The following is a 13,601-nucleotide window of genomic DNA, read 5'->3' on the forward strand; positions in this document are numbered from 1 at the left end:
TAATCATTATCTCAAATAAGACATTAACCATCATCATATATTTATATAATATCGAATAATAAACTGTAAAAAAAAATTGAATAATTTGTTATTTCCTTAATGTGACACTTAAAGGAGTGAATAAATGTTGTAGACATGGAAAATGTTCTTCTCGTGGCCAAATTTCTAACAATAGACACCATTTGGGGTTAAAATTAATTCTGTTATCTATATATATATACAGGATTCTATTTGGATATAAAAAGACACAGAAGAGTTTGATAAGACCTATATTCAAAATAGGTCATACTAATATCTTATGAATTTGGGAAATTGAGGATTCATTTGATGAAAAGGACGATAATTTAAGTGAGATAATAAAAAACAGGCTCCGTTATAGTTAGCCCGTTAAACTTAATCTCAAATACTTAACTAACTGCACAGATTAGTTGCTTATTAATAGGTAATCAATCCCACAATTCCTGCATACATCATCGCAATCACAGTATTCATAATGATATGTATAGAGAGACTTGCAGTTTCCCACATGCTTTTGTCAGTTAATCATTGGACACTGCTAAGGAATTCGTAAGAAACTACTACTTACATATAAACAAAAGTCAAAATAGATCGATTCTCCAACAGATAACCATCATAAGTAGTGTTTTTTTTTAAAGCAAAGTGTAGTTTTTGAAACAATGAATTTGAGAACGAAAATGAAGCCAATGGCGCTTACAATATACTAGTATAGCCATCCTACAAGCATATTCAATTCTCAATAGCTGCAACTAAGGACGGGAATGGGATTCTAAGTTTCTGACAGTTCTCACCAGAAGATCTTGTAATTCAAGAATTCGGTAATGTAACAGTTCACGTTGGTCAGTCTAAAACCAAACTGATACTTTACATGACTATGACCATTGCAAGTAGCAAGAACTGTTAGTATATTTAAAAACAACGAGAGGAAAGCCCTGGCTTAAGTTTTAATTTTCTAAAAAATGCCTGGATTCAATGCCGGACTCATACTTCACACTGTGATTAGGTACAACAAAATTGGCAAGACAAGGGAATGTGGATCTGCACACTGTGATTAATAAGTTTTCTCCACTCCTTTTGCTGTTCCCGTCTGATTGCTCAACCACACATATTTCAGTAACCTGGACAGCTGTTTTAACCAATTTATGGTTCTCCAAGTTTAGCTCCAAATAAGTTGTGTTTGAGCTGGAAGCAATTGAGTGTATAGAAAACTTTGATCAATGTTTCAACATCAGGCAGGCCAATTATGGGCATGTGCATGATGGAGCTGAGAAACGGCTGACCATAATTTATGACAGCAATAGCAAGAGCAGACTGGGGAAACCTCTGGGTGATCCTATTCTAGTATACAAAAGAATATACAATTCCCAGCCAAGAGGATGAAGGGTCAAAAACCTCAGTTTTGCTTAAGCTAAAAAGTTGAAGTAATCAACTTTGATAATGGGCTTATCTGGATTGTCTATTTCTCACACGCTAAGCTCAGCTTTTCCAGACACAATTCCTTGGTTACTAATCGAAGCAGTACTTGCACCAGCTCCCGTATTCTTAATTCTCTGTCCATCAAAAGAAAAAATTTAGAAACCAGAAAGGGCGAAGAAAGGATTAGATGATATAAAATAAAAAAATTATGTTTTATCTATTTTTGTTAGAATGTTGTAATCCATTCTAAAGTTATATAATTTTTGTTTGAATTGTAAAACTAAATAGGATTGAAAACAGATAACGATATGTTGGACACGTAGGCTAAAGTATGCATCATCTCTCATCTGATGTTGTCAGAGTTCAGAATCTAAGAGTTTTTATTTCTGGCAAGTGGCCTAGCATCTTCAGAATAGTTAGTGCCTTTTTGTGGCAAATTTTGAGATTGCTCCACTACACTACTACCTTAGAATATTTTAATCACGTGTGATTATTTGTTATTCTTGGTAGATACTAGAACCTTTTTCGGTGATTTTATAAGTTTTGACTCCTGTGGACGAGCTTTTATTCTTGGCATCTATATAGCCTATGGCACTTCTGGGGGGGTTTGTTGGTGCGACACGTCTTTTTTAGTGGATGCATGCCTTTTCTTGCTTTATAATTAATTTATTGCCTGTTCTTTATTGTTCCTGGAAGATATCTAATCCAGAATCCTGTTAGTATTTCTATTTAAAATAGAAGCTGCTTCATTTTTTATAAAGAAGATAATATAAGTACAAAGGTTAAGAAAATAGAACATTAATGAATAGTGTTAAGAGAGTCCCACATCGGATGTGAGATGACCTGAACATAGATTTATAAGTAGAGACAATCATCACCTTAAATACCGGTTTTGCAGAGTTGAATTAGGTCCAACCCAAATTCTAAGAAATACTATGAAGTCTAATTTCCACTCAGCACACTAGCATCCACTCACAAGATTTTTGCAGGTGTTCAAGCCAAATATTAAGCAGTCACTTAAATTTATGAGTTAAATATTATTTTTTATGTCAATAAAATAAAAATTATGTTGATTTTAATCCCTACATGAAAATTTATGTTTTTAATCCTAAAAGTACAAGAACTAATGGCCTTTATTAGTCCTTGACGAGGGACTGTGATGAACTAAAATAATATTATTTTTGTAAAATACAAGGGACTAAAACTATAAACATTTCAATAGAAACTAAAATCAACAATTATTACTTTACGAGAACCAAACACATAGTTCACCCAAATTATATTTACTTTACCTCGATGTAACAAGCTCACAAAAGGAAGGTAATAGCACAAACAGATGGGAACGATTCCCATGCTTCTCCTTGTCCTCTGCTAGGTCAGTTCTCAAGCATGGGTGTAAGGGGAGAATGGATGCTACGTCTGGATGAATTAGAAGACGTTCCAATTCTTGGAGGACATAAATAATTTCTTCCAGTCTTGCTTTCGGTAATGGATACTTCCCTGCAAGAAAATGAAAACAATTAATCAGGTAAACAATGGGAGATGAAATAAAGATTATCATGTCTACACTCTTTCATCAAAGAAGAAGCTCACCTAAGACATTTTCATCTGTCAGAAACCTGCTCAAGATGTATTCACATCTGTTCATAAGCACCGTAATTGAGATTTTGCTGACATCAGATCTCGTCAAATTCCAATTAACTTCATTAGAATAGCTGAGAACGTTATATAAAAAATTGTCAACATTTTTTTGACAGTAAAATTGTCAACATTATTTTGACAGTAAAGAGTAAAATGGTAAACATTACAAAGATAGTATATAGTGAAAACTAAAAGGCGAAGAGGCAGAAGGAAAGAAGGACTTCATATCAAAGCTGGTCAATATCAGAGTATTAGAAATCAAAAAAGTAAAGAGGGGAAATATGCAACGGACGGCATATTCTTATTTTTAACTATGGTGAGTTGATAAGATCTCATCAACGGAGAATTTGGCAATAGAATGAGGCATCTATTCAGGTCTCCAATGGTGTTACTCAAATTACTAACCAGGAACCTAAACTAAACTGCAAAGGAATATGCATAAAATATATTAAAAATTGGATTTCAAAACGTTTCTCGTTTGGTAAAAGAATATAAATAACCGATGCATTAGAAAAAAAATCCAGACCAAGCAGGCCACTATATGCAATCAAGAATGCTATATGCCCGGATATTAGAAAATGAAAATTCATTAATATGAATGATAGGCCTTCAAAGGATGGCACCTGATCAAAGAAAATAACTTCTGTAAACAAGTCAAGGAAAATCTGCTGCAGTGCGGAGGCATCAGCTCTACAGTCTCAACAGGTAATGAGCATGTGCGTGATGCACAACGGTCCAGCGTGGAGACCAGTCGCTCGACAACCTGAGAACACACAGTATTAGATAGGAAATGTAAAATTTGCACGGAAACATCAAGCTAATGGAATTTTCATTGGTGTATATAATCTGAAGGGAAAGAAAAGTTCATTCAGTCAGATGATTTTTTGGAGCATAAAGAGCAAACAACTTTGATGGCATGAAATATGTTATCAATAACAAAATAATTACTCACAAGTCATCATAATAAGGGGTGGGATATCATTCACAAATAGAGCTAACTCCGACAACGAAATTTAAGAACTCTTGATCAACAATTTACATGTTACTTTTCCAAAACAGTGGTGTTGGATGTGTTACCATTTTCAGGAGCAGTACTACATGATAACTTATAGGTTGTTTTAAAATTTCTGGCGAATATATTTTTTTATGTGGTAGGAATAGGGATGTCAACAGGGCGGGGAATGAGCAGAGGATACTTTCCCACTCCCTTCCTCACCATCTAAAATACTACCCATCCCCATTCCCCAGTGTGGGGAGTATTCTTTCCCCATCCCCATCCCCGCGGATCCACACAGTTCCTGCGGAGATCCATCAACATTAAGACATTATTGTGAGTCTTTTAACAACAATAAACATCACATATAAACAAAATTATTGGTTAAAAACTTACATCCATAGGGGTGTCAATTGGCAACTTGAGGACAGTGTCACCAAGAGTATTCAAGATAGTCATCTCAAGGGACTCATCAGCTTCTAACGCCACTGCCGAGAGAGAATTTGAAGAAAGAGCTCGTCCACAGTATCCAACAAGGAATATTTCATAAACATCAGCAATTTCTTTCCATATACGGGTTCTGACAGGTTTAGTAATGCCCGATCGTGGATCACCATTTGTTGATTCGGTGACATAATCAACAAGAACACGATTGAATGCTTCAACTGCTAACCTCCAAAGCGCACTATCTGGGTTCTCTCGTCTTGTTGTCATACATCTGAGAAGTAACAAAAATATATAATTGCACAATACTCACAAATCCATGGACAAAATATAATACTCATTAATTGGCTAATGACAATTTTTACATTAAGTGCCAACGGCTATTTTGTTTTAATTGCACCTCAATCTCTTTTCACTATAAATAGGTGCATTGTGATAGCTCACAAAACAACTCAATTTTGCATTGAAATTCTATAAAAAAAATTACTCATCACTCTCATTCTCATTATTTTTACACTTGCTGATATATTGTCTTCAAAGCTTTTTCATACTACATAGTTCATTTTACAGTACTTGTGCTTCAATTTGTTATATCTACACATTTTGTGTAATCTTTCAATCGTTGTAATTTTATTTGTATTCGGTGTGATCCCAAGGTTTTCAAGAGAGGTGATATCTCTCAGTTGTAATGGTTTCTAGCATATCGTATTGTAAAAGCTTAGTTTAGTCAAGGTGTTTTCCTTGGGGACTGGAGTAGGCCCTTGTTATGTTTTTTTGGCCGTACCAGTATAATTTTCGTGTGTTCTTTTTTATCCCTTTCATCTCTTTTATTTTCCTTCCAACTTATTTTCAGTTTATTTATTTGTTTTCAGCAACTTTATTTATAGTTTCTTGTTTTATTTAAATTTATTATAAGCGCTTTATTTTATTTGCCAAAATTTTTATGTGCTTATTTTTAATCGGGTTTTTATAATACAAAATTCAGCCCCCTCTTGTGTCTGGAGTCACTTGTTCAACACTAATCCTATCTACCACTAACAGTATAGTAGCAGAAAAAACTTGAAATCAATCATGAGCAATTACTACCTTCCCAGGCTTTGAATAACTTCAGGGTACATAGTATACTTTTCAGCTGTAGGTGCCTGCAGGAATAGATCTACCAGCACAGGAACTAGCTTTTCTGCAAATATATAACTAGGAATGCCTGCATTTATAGCCGCAGTTGACTCAGAACTTGGAGACACTGCTACTTTATCACGTGATATTGGAATAGTGCCATTAGGTGCTTCATAGTTCACCGGAGAATCTGCACAGATGGGCATAGTTTTTTATTTTAACTTAAAGGGAAAACTAAATTAGCTCCGATAGAACCAGATATGAGCTAAAAAAAAAGAAGATAGAACCAGATATTTTCATGCCTGGGATAAGATCCGAACCTCTTGCTTGATCTATTTTTCCGTCCTCATTCTGTACATGGGTATCCTGCCTAGGAAGATACTGCAGAAACTCTCGAAGAAGAACAGGCCACATGGAAGAAATATGTTCAGTTGGACCTAACAGCGGTACGATTTCCAGTATAGTCCGTAGCACAGGTGGGACATTACCCTAGAAAATAGGAACAACGCATTTATGAAATTTTTTATAAAAATGATAATTCTGCTACAACTACAAAATAGGTTCTTTGAAATATATAACAGAGTTCTTCATAAAAGGCAAAATTTGAGTGTGTCTCATACACAAAACTACAAAAATAGTCAGTTGGAACATGAATAAGTTAACATGTGCTCATAAAAAAATGGAACTTTCCAGAAATTTTATTGCTGTAAAGCAGATATTAAATTTATTTCCCTTTCTTCAACTGTGCAATGAACTAAATATGAAGGAGGAGAATAATTCAGATACTCCTAAGTTTACAACTCCAACTCCTGTTTTTACAACAACAACTGCTTCCGCTTCCATGTGATTATAAAGCCTTATGAGGATGTCAATGAAGTTAAAGGAAAAAATTTAGAATGTACAACAAAGCCATCTTAAGTTACAAACAATATATACATTTATCAAGAAACTTATTACAAGTACCAGTGATGTTAAAATAAAAATAGCACTCCATCTTTGTGCTGCATTTACTCTTTACTGTCCAAACTCCTTTTCATTTTTTTAACAAATCTTAGTTTTCAAATTATTTTGCTTACTTTCTATTGGACCATGAACAAAACACTTAAGAACTCTTCAGTCATCCTATGCAATTCGGTGAAAATTTCAGCTACACCTAGCTATCACCTTGTTACTGATGAGTAAATCATTGTTAAACAGTTATAATTTAGTGACAACAGCATCTGATTGCATAGTTACTTTTCTTTTTCCAAGGTAACAATACATGAACTTGACGACTCTATAACACTAAGTATTCTGAAAAGTAATATACATGTGGTTATTGTAATGTGCTGTGAAGATTAATAAATTGTCTTCAAATTGATTCAAATAAATAAATTGTCTTTGTTTGTGTTTGTCTATTGGATACTTGCTTGCTAGTTGCTACAGATATCCTGGTGTTAAAATTAAAAATCTTTAGATATTCCTCTAATTGTACAAGTTCCTAGATTGATTGTGCATATTTCTAGAGTATACAACTTCCTAGGCTAGTGCTTATTGATTAAGCATTCAATGTATTTATTGTAACACCATTATAAATTATAAATACAAGTTGTGTGATCTGAGTTTAGACACACATAGTTTACATATTTTACACCTGGTATGGCTGGGAAAAGTATCAAAATTAGCAATAACAGTTACAAACGAAAGAAAAAGTTATTAAAATACGGACTTACAAATTCTATTTCAAAGTTATCATTTGTTATCATGGCTTGCTTCACAGCCAAATCTATGATTGCTAACAACTGTTTGTATATGACATCACTGAATGATCCTTGAGCCTGCACATAAATCTCCCCTGGTAGACGTTCAAAATATTAAGTGAAATCAGCCTCATGTAAATAGAAACTTAAAGGCGTGACTAAAATGAAAACCAATACATTACCAAGACCATGCAGAATCTCCTGCTTCACTTTGTCACTGTAACTGGATGGCTTTTTCAGAACATGCTCGTAAACATCAATTACTGAAGTCAGGTAACGCATCGGCATATTTCCCTAATTCATGAACTTCCGTCAGTACTTAAAAGAGTATATTTCAACAAGACTGCTTTGTTATATTTGTTCATTGAAATAAAGTCAAAACAGCTAATGTTTAAGACGAAGGGTGTTGGGAGACTCATTTTGGCAGCTAAGTTTACAACTACAAACAGAATATCAGCCTTGACTCACTGCCACTACCTTCAACGAATGGGAGTTAACATTTGTCTGCAAACAATTAATTGCAGCAAGTGCTACTTCTTTGCTACCATTTAAAATGCTATTTTCCACAAATTGAAGCAATGATTCCCAGCCTACACAGGGCCAAATTAAATCACCATTACTTGTACACGATACCAAAGGAAACTAAACTAGCAGATAAATAAACTTTTTAAAAAATGAACGTACCAGACCAAAAGTTACTCAAGCTTGTGAAAAACGGAAAGAACAATCGTAATATCCGTGCTATTCCACCAAGAACAAGCACAAGGGTTTCATCCCACTGCTTCTGAGCAGTGTTACGGCTACAAAAATTATTAGAATGTAAGTACATATCAACATATAGTGGAATGGGTTATGAAATTAACAAAGTAGTTACCTACAATGCATCTATAGCAAAAGGTATAAGTGTGATAATGCAGTCATAGTATCAACTTAAACACAGGTGTAGGAATCGGTATTCTGTACACTGTTCCAGAGATTTTCAAACCTACTCTTCTCTCTATCTTTTCATTTTTCCTTATCTTGTTACGGAGCCATTTTACTCTCCTCTTTCAGTTTTTAACTCAATATGTGGATCCAACAATTAGATTTTAGGCTTTAATGCACTTTTGGTTCCCCTATTTTGAAAAACTTGAACTTTTGATCCCCTATTTCAAAATTCAGCTTTTTCATCCCCATATTTTAGTTTTTTCTGAATTTTAGTCCCCCAACTCATTTTGGTCAAATTATTGCTGATGTGTCAAGCTCATTAATGACGTGGTAGTGTCCATGTTAACAAACATATTCCATGTCATTAATTTTTTTCTTTAAATTATGTTTTAAAAATATTAAAACAACATAATTAAATAAATAATTAATAAAAATTAGAATACCAATATGGACACTAAAAATTAGAAAAAAAAAACATAATTTTTTCAATATGGACACTACCATATCATTAATGAGCTTGACGCATCAGCAAAAATTTGACCAAAATGAGTTAGGGAACTAAAATTCAGAAAAAACTAAAATAAGGGGATCAAAAAGCTGACTTTTAAAATATGGGGATTAAAAGTTCTAGTTTTTTAAAATAGAGGGACCAAAAGTGCATTAAAGCCTAGATTTTATCATCGTTTTTCTGAAACACCCAAATATATATATATATATGTGTGTGTGTGTGTGTGTGTGTGTGGGCAGTGCTAATACACACCCACTTCAATATTAGGTGTGTGTCAGCAATCAAAACCTTTTCAATTGGACAATAAAACCCAATTTTTATGTTTTTAAAAATTGAAGATACAGGGATATAATTGAAATTTCAAATTTAATTATTTAAAAAAACCTAATTTTCTATCCTGCTTTTTGCATCTCCGTACTGGTCGGTCTGTCCGTAGAAGACTGCTCAGGTGAAACAGATTGCTTGTTCTTTCATCTTCCTCCGACTGCCCTTTCCGTATAAAACAACTTTTTTTTTTTAAAAAAAAAAAACGAAGAAAACAACTTATTTGTTGAGCAAAATACCACACAGGTCAACAAAATTCTCAAGAATTGGTTTGTATCAAAGTCCTCTATTGAAAACAAATTCTATAAAAATTGGCTTATTTTGTTGTGCTTCTTGGAAAGAATCTAACGATTAATGAAAGTCTAAAAATTATAGAATGACATATTTGGTGTTGATTAGCAGGAACAAGAAAAAGAAACAGCAATGAAGTTTTTTTTTTCCTTTCTATTCGTACAATAAAGTAGAGCAAGAGAGAACGTGATGGGTATGGTGGGGAAATGACTTCAAGAGGCAGCATTTAATACTACTTTGCCGGGGTTTGAACCCTGGACCTCCCATTTCTGTCTAAAACAAACGGAAAAAGGGGTATTTTTGTCTAAAACAAATGGGTGCATCATGCTAATACACACCTAATATTGAAGTGGGTGTGTACTAGCATTACCCTATATATATATATATATATATATATATATATATATATATATATATATATATATATATATATATATATATATATATATATATATATATATATATATATATATATGGGGGAACTTCAAGTGAGAGGGGTGTCTTATTGTGAGAGATGAGAGGATAAAATCACAACCCTTAATTCAAAAACAACGGCTGTTATTCAATTTCTCTTAAAAAACTATTGTGTGCGCTTTCCCATTTGTTTCGTTCTCATTTTGCTTGATTCATACTTGATTCTCCTTTGTCTCCGATTTGCGAATTCAACTTTCATGGTCGGTGGCGGTGGATAAAAATTGAGGAACCTGGTGATTGTGTGTCTTTCATATTATTTTGATTTGTGAATAGCATTATTCAACCGATCTTTCACAATTAATTGGATTCAAAAACAAATAATAAAAAAAAAACAATATTTCACAACTAATTGGTTCTGGCGATTTCAAATGTTTTGAATGTGTTGAAGTAGTAATTTATAATCAAAGATTTTAAAAGAAATGTTAAGAAAAGGAAGGGTATTTGAATACTGTTAAGAAAAGGGTTGTTGAATCCCTTTGTGATGGTGAATAATATTGGATAAATCATCAAACTGCTCTTGAATCTTGACAAATTGGTGGTGGAATTGGGAGAAGCGTTGGTGGAGGGGATCAAGAAATCTTTAATCTCTGTTGTGAGCTATGAATAAGTGATGCGAGACGAAGGTGATTGAACTGGGAATTGGGAGGAAGCAGAATAGGGGAAGGTGCATTTGACATGTTTTAATCACAACCATTAATTTTGATCAGATGGTCAGGATTTTATCCTCTCATCACTCACAATAAGACACACCTCTCACTTGAAGTTCCCCCTATATATATATATATATATATATATATATATATATATATATATATATATATATATATATATATATATATATATTCTCCTTTGCCGGGGTTTGAACCCTGGACCTCCCATTTCTTAACCCTTAACTCAAACCAGTTCAGCTACCCAACCCACCCCCAATCAGATTATATCTTGCACTTCCTGTGGTTTAATACATGAGCCATTGTTCATTGCAAGTTGGGGTCTGTTGAGCTAGTTGTCATCCATTGATCTCTCTACCAGTTCTGTTGTTAGTTACTTAGTTTGGTCGTAGTTGTTTGAAGCTCATTACAGGCTGTTACTGGAGTTACATATTAAATAGTAATTCACAATTCTTTATTTTTTGCCTCAGTTCAAGTTTCCATTTGTCAGCTTTGGCTTGCTGAATAGAAGCAGAAAGCTTATATAAGCTTCAGCTTAAGGAAGAGTGTTGGGCAATGTAGCCAATGGTGGAAGGCAGTTTATGCCATAAGGCATAATTCCTCCATATAAATGTGGAATTGCAACCCATGGCAGCTGGTACAAAATCCTCCACCCCATGGCTGAAATTTAATAACACAGGATGTGGGATTAAAAATATTTGGTAGTTTTGATGCATCCAAACTAAAGGGTCAAAGTCTTCATAATATAGTCATAACAATTGACAAATTTCTTTACTATAAAGTTTATTTATGGAAGAAAAGTATAATTAGTGGATACAAATTTATTATGACTTTAGGGATCACTATCATGTACACTATTCAGTCTTCTCAGGCAACTTTAATTTTTACCCCTAATTTTTTCTCCGCTTCTCATTCTCTATTTTCTCAACAATGTGTATCACTGAGGCCACAAATAAATAAAATGAGTATAACAAAGTAAACGACAATTTCAAATACCTATGATGTATGAGCATGTGAACCGCCTTTCCTCCTCGAGTTCCAAGTTCTTTCCCTTGCCATTCATCTTTTGATGAAGTAGCAACCTACTTGCCAAATAACCAAAATTTCAAAATGCATCCGCTTGTGCTTAAAATATAGCTATCAAATATCAAATATAATACCATGAAAGAAGCACGATCTAATGTAGGAAATACATAATTCCAAAGACAATCTTCCCACATGCTCTTTGAAAGCTTTTGCCCATGAGTTCCTAATGTTTGGAAAAGTGTCCTGACAGCAGAATTCCTCACCTGCAAAACAAAACTTTCAGGGACAGAAATCCTTCATATCCAGCAGTAATTGTAGAGAGTAATGTTATTTAGGAGGTTACAGTTAATGGTTTTTGCTTTATTGTCCAAATTTGCCTAATTGGCATAGGAAAAGTATAAGCACAAAACAATGGGAGTTTGGAGATCCTTGGGTCTGTTTGGGAGGGGGTTTTGGAGGGCTAAGTCTATATTTTAAAATACTTCAATCAAAGAACGCCATGATAAATGATTGTAGAATACTTCAATCACACTTAATTGATTTTAATAAAACATTTTATAGTGTCCGTAATTTAAAAGAAAAAAGCAAGCCCGCCCCCACCCCCACCTCCATTCAAACATACCCTTAGAATTTGTGCTATACCTAATTCAACCTCACAACGTAGCTTAAGAAGTGAGAAATTTGCCCGAGTCTTGTAAAGATTATTTTGGCCATATCTCTAGTCTATGTGGGATATCAACCTACCCACCGACCACCTATAAACCCAAAACTGGACATTCGGAGCATTGACAAAATTGGGTGCCGAGTAACAACCTCTTCCACGCCTAGGACTAGACATGAATGTGGAATAATAGATCTAAGATAGGCACCGATACCATCTTAGCTCAGACAGGTTTAGCATAGATGAAAAATACTACTCCCTCTGGTCCCTATTATAAGGAGAGAAAAAATTAACTTTTTAGGTTCATTGAATAACTAATGTATCTGGTCTCTACTATGGACCAAATATATCAGTTATCCAATGAACCTAAAAAGTGAGTTTTTCTTATAATAGGGACCGGAGGGAGTAGAAGATAGACAAATGAAAGAAATTCATTGGTTGGCTCCAATCCATAACCTATGTGTTTCTTATATTTAAAGGTCACACATCTAGGAAGCATCCCCGCAGCAAGCACAGGGAAATTTTGGATGAGGGTTGCAAGAACTGATGATGCATATAAAAAGACACAATTGGACGAGATCTTGCACAATTGGACGAGGCACTAGGGATACACTTGAGATACCATCTTGACTGCTGTGTCGAGTCTAGAGCAGGCGACAACATCGAGGAAAATATGGGGGGATAGGAGCAAATACAAGTTGACTAAAATTGATTAGCAACTTTACCTTTAACCACCAGTTCTGCCATTTACACTGAGCATATAGGTTCCAACTTCCACATGTTCCCCTACACCCATGGCCATAATAGCTAACACCTCACCTTCTTCTTATACAGTGGTTATCATTCTAATCCACCCTGTCCATCCAATATCACCATATGCAAACTTGGTTTAAATCAGGAATCATAATTGTTCCTATTTCCTACTCTCTAATTCATTTAAGATAAAAATTCAGTGAAACAAGTCTTGGCTGATCTCTAGTGTTTTGCTGCTATAAAAACCGAGTATAAGACACTGCACAACAGTTATACCTTTTCCTTGGTGTACCCACTTGGATTATCTTCTCTATTTTTGCTTACCCTATGTGACCTACATCTTGCCTCTGCTCACTATTTCATGATTTTCATCTGTCTTTGTACTCCTAAGATTCCATTATATTCCCTCATCATCCGCATCTATATATTTTGTCCCCTGACTTATCTTAGTTTTGGCATCTACAATCCCTCAAGCACTCTTCTTTGCCCAAAAGGGTAATTGCCTCTATCACAACAAGGACCATGCATCTCCAGAACTTATTTTTGCATCTTTTTAAGCTCAATCGTGATCTTCCTCAAAAAATGTTGTAATACAAGATCA

General features: G+C 34.4%; 1 protein-coding gene across 4 annotated transcripts in view; it reads right to left on the bottom strand.

Moving 5' to 3' along the window:
- Positions 1 to 625: 625 nt before the first annotated feature.
- LOC123903083 (protein MON2 homolog) overlaps positions 626 to 13,601 on the bottom strand; it is a 30,628-nt gene continuing 17,652 nt past the window's right edge. For 2 of the 4 annotated variants that reach the window (XM_045952957.1, XM_045952956.1), the window contains exons 32-44: positions 11,721 to 11,849; positions 11,557 to 11,642; positions 8,053 to 8,168; positions 7,846 to 7,958; positions 7,551 to 7,662; positions 7,342 to 7,463; positions 5,950 to 6,118; positions 5,600 to 5,819; positions 4,466 to 4,787; positions 3,699 to 3,838; positions 3,028 to 3,149; positions 2,727 to 2,934; positions 626 to 1,568 (exon numbers count right to left, since the gene is read on the bottom strand). In XM_045952957.1, coding sequence (XP_045808913.1) covers positions 1,475 to 1,568; positions 2,727 to 2,934; positions 3,028 to 3,149; positions 3,699 to 3,838; positions 4,466 to 4,787; positions 5,600 to 5,819; positions 5,950 to 6,118; positions 7,342 to 7,463; positions 7,551 to 7,662; positions 7,846 to 7,958; positions 8,053 to 8,168; positions 11,557 to 11,642; positions 11,721 to 11,849 — 1,953 coding nt within the window. In that variant the 3' untranslated portion in view covers positions 626 to 1,474. Of the gene's footprint in view, positions 1,569 to 2,726; positions 2,935 to 3,027; positions 3,150 to 3,698; positions 3,839 to 4,465; positions 4,788 to 5,599; positions 5,820 to 5,931; positions 6,119 to 7,341; positions 7,464 to 7,550; positions 7,663 to 7,845; positions 7,959 to 8,052; positions 8,169 to 11,556; positions 11,643 to 11,720; positions 11,850 to 13,601 lie in introns of all 4 variants that reach the window. The other 2 variants (XM_045952955.1, XM_045952954.1) reach the window with 1 other exon arrangement.

The sequence above is a fragment of the Trifolium pratense genome, linkage group LG1, assembly GCF_020283565.1.
Source record: "Trifolium pratense cultivar HEN17-A07 linkage group LG1, ARS_RC_1.1, whole genome shotgun sequence".
In the NCBI taxonomy this organism is placed as follows: Eukaryota; Viridiplantae; Streptophyta; class Magnoliopsida; order Fabales; family Fabaceae; genus Trifolium; species Trifolium pratense.